We start from the raw sequence: 3463 nt of genomic DNA on the forward strand, positions 1-3463 counted from the left end.
TCAACCCGCTTTGACGCTTTCCTATCCAAAATTCGTGGAGGTATAGATTATGCTTAGTCTCTTTCCAAACCCTCATGTAATCATTGGATGACTGATAGTGTATTAGCGTTCAGTATATGAATATATTGGAAGAGGAATTTCACATTTCTGTAAGGTTGATGATCCTCGAGAGGAGGAGCATATTCAACGTATGGCAAATCTTGGTGTTCCCTTTCAATGTCTCTTTCCAGATGGCTGCAGTTACGTTTTTTCACGGGGGAAAATGGCAGAGAGGGAATAGTGGAGGAGGGAAAAGACCTCCTTCCATTTTTGATAACAAGCCTGTTGAAGTGAGGATTAGCGATGTTGCTGTGTGCTTTTCTTCCCATGTTTGTCTACTGTTGAAATGGCCAAAGGATATAATGATGATGTGTAGTGGGAACGAGGAAAATGTGGGCGTAGCAGGAAAGAGGAAAATGTGGCCGTCGAATAGCAAACGCAAACATTCATAACAGATTTGCATTTCCAGCTACGTAAAATAAAAAGTTGGCAGTAAGACTGGGATGAGCACACACCCAAGCCATAAAAGCCGGCCAGCAGGACTGGATAATAGTCAATTAGAAACACAATCTCATATTTCATACACTTTGCATACTCTTTAACGGCGGCTTCTTGTGAACTTTTAATTTTTATCACCTTCAATATGACTGCAAAATATCAAGATCTGTATGTCGCTGACAGCCTCATCATACATTGGTATAAAGGTACCTTCAATATATACCACCATAACTGCGTTACCAGTTTAGTTACTTAGATGGACCGACGATAATTACAGACAGACATAATTACAGAGGAAGCTAATTAAGGTTTTGTCCTGTGATGTGATCATAACTGTTCCGCTATTTAAGCTATTTAAGGTTACTAGAGGCTGACACTTAGCAGTGGCAGCAGGCACCTTGCTTGCTGACAAATACACTGCTTTGCACCAATACGATGTGACTTTTTTTTCGTAACAAAGGAAACAGTGTTCAAGAGCTATAGCGCTACATAGTTATGTATATAAACATTGGAGCTGGCGCTAAGAAAGAGACGACGATATCATGTTTTGAAAAGACCAATTGTTTGCACCGGTTTGCTCGCTCGCGTGCACCATATGCATCCGTAGAAAGTTTGTACATGCTTGCCCGCTCGCGTGCACGATATGCAAGAAAAGAGCCCCATGGCCCCTGGAAAGTTTGTTTGTTCATGCTTGCTTGCTCGCGTGCGCGATATGCAAGAAAAGACCCCCATGGCCGCTGGGTAGTTTGTTTGTACCTGTTTGGTATTTATGACCCTGGGAGACCTTGACAAGCAAGGTGATTAAGGTCTGTTCTTTTCCGTTTCGTGTTCGATCTTCCGTGCCAATCAGTTATGTATATTTTTGATAGATGATATATAAAGTAATTCCCTTTCCCGAATCAGGGGTGATTGTTTGTTCATTGTATTTGGCATGAGTTGTTCTCCCTCTCTGCTCCCGACTACCATTTTCCATCTACCTCTTTGCTCCCAAATACCATTAATTATATCATTATGAGTACTCATTCTCAATCCCCTGAACCATCTGCCCCACTTTCCAGTCAAACCAAGCACCATGGGTCCGGGAGGCATTGGACTGATGAAGAAAGTGCTCTATTGGAAAAACATCGGCAGGAGTACAGAGACGCCAACGACGCTGCTCGTGCTGAGATATTTTCTCGAGTTTTGCAAGACATGCTCGACATACTCCCCAATGGAAAATCGTTCAAGAAGGAAGAAAGATCAGCTGTTAAAAAAGTAAGTACTTTTTCCAGGGGCCCTCTAATTGATTCCTGACGGACTTGTAGGATATTAAAGAGTGGTTTGCCCGGTACAGTCGTAAGAGAAGTCAGAAAATGCCGAGGATGGGAAAGTCGTGGCATGCCCGGCATGTGTTCCAGCATGAGAACAAGGACGCCATCGATACCGAAGCGAAAAGGCTTTGTGCCAAAGCCATTGAAGAGGGACAAAAGAGGCCTAAAGGGGGAGATCCCACTCATTTTTATTTTCGGGAGCGGGTCGTGACTCAAATGATGGGAAAACTGAAGAAAAGGGAGAAAGACGTACTGCAGAGGACGGCCGAGGAGTACAACAAGAAGGGAGTTGACCCGGAACTCAAGTCCAAGTAAGTTAATTTTCATTATTCTAACGTTGGCTTATCTGGACCTTTGGTAGACTGGCTGTAAAGAACTGCACGGCTCGGATGCATGCATTTTCCAAGGAACTTTATGACACAATGGGTGTCTGGGTCTTTATCTTAGGATGTTATCTGAAGCCCAATGGTAATTTGGACGTCTCGACGTACGACTTCAATCAAGAACTCGGCAATGGGAAAGACTTTATTGATAACCATAGCTGGACTTTCCATGAGGAAGGAATATCGGTATCTTCTTGGAGAGCACACAATGAAGAATACTATGGGTTGGAGGATCTTGCTTTGGCCAAAGGAGGACACCGATCCCAGGGTGCTATGACTTTGGAGAAGAACCTATACCTGGAACCTATTCTACCCAATCCATCGAAACCACCACTTAAAACTTCCCGTGATATTCAAATTTGGCGGCTGAATGTTCTTCGTACATTTGTCAACCAGCACTATAGTAAGCCGGTCCCCAGAGATTTCTTGCCCTGTATCACTAAACATTTGTCTACTTAGATCTTGCAGCTGGGCAGAGTAAGGGATCGGCTCCTTGGACGGCTATTGGATCAAAGTTACTTGACTTCATTGATCTAGAATATATACCCCCAGCTTGGAGATCAGTAAATGGAGAAGGTAACAACTTTTACAAGTTTCTTGATCCCTCCAAATTCCCGATGGAGATGGTCACTGAAGCTCTCCAGTTTTGGTATGAACGTCAAGAACAACACAAAGTCGCCTTTCGATTTAAATCCTTTCTTGAGGGGAAAATGCTGCTGGAAGCACCTCCATGAAGGAAAATCAAAGTTCACGTTCCTAAACCTCATGTTCATAGTGTTGGGAAGGGCAAGAAGCCCGGCAGAAGCAAGGGTCAAAGGAGAGGCCGGGCAGCAACCGAGTCACCGTCAGATGAGGAAGCCAGGCCAAAGAGAAAGGAAGGGGTGGAAGATCGGCAGTTCGATGACAACAGTTGGAAGGATTTGGATGTGGACAAGCCGGCCAAGAAACGAACCGAACAGTTTTCTAAGGATGACTGGACTCCTGATTGGGATGGCTCCGATGACGATGGAGAAGACTTGGACGTGGAGAAACCAACCAAGAAACCAACCAAACAGCATGACGAACATCGTGAGGATGGCTCCGATGATAGTGACTCAGACTCCGATAATGGTCAAGAGAGGCCAAAGCAGGATACTCTGACCGAGCCCACAGTGAAACCTAGCAGGGTCAACCCGACCTTGGAAGAGGATAGAGACTCGGGATCAGATTTGGGCTCAGACGATGCTACGATCA

General features: G+C 44.6%; 2 protein-coding genes across 2 annotated transcripts; one reads left to right on the top strand and one right to left on the bottom strand.

Moving 5' to 3' along the window:
• Positions 1 to 985: 985 nt before the first annotated feature.
• Positions 986 to 1269, bottom strand: LACBIDRAFT_316726 (uncharacterized protein; the record flags this gene model as incomplete). The annotated part of the gene is made up of 1 exon (XM_001890020.1): positions 986 to 1269. One exon carries the CDS (start codon positions 1267 to 1269, stop codon positions 1078 to 1080), a length of 192 nt encoding a protein of 63 aa, XP_001890055.1. The 3' UTR covers positions 986 to 1077.
• Positions 1270 to 1548: 279 nt separating this feature from the next.
• LACBIDRAFT_316727 (uncharacterized protein) lies at positions 1549 to 2964 on the top strand (the record flags this gene model as incomplete). The annotated part of the gene is made up of 4 exons (XM_001889998.1): positions 1549 to 1791; positions 1842 to 2158; positions 2209 to 2633; positions 2690 to 2964. 4 exons carry the CDS (start codon positions 1549 to 1551, stop codon positions 2962 to 2964), a joined length of 1260 nt encoding a protein of 419 aa, XP_001890033.1.
• Positions 2965 to 3463: the final 499 nt, after the last annotated feature.

Source organism: Laccaria bicolor, genomic scaffold, assembly GCF_000143565.1.
Source record: "Laccaria bicolor S238N-H82 LACBIscaffold_77 genomic scaffold, whole genome shotgun sequence".
NCBI lineage: Eukaryota > Fungi > Basidiomycota > Agaricomycetes > Agaricales > Hydnangiaceae > Laccaria > Laccaria bicolor.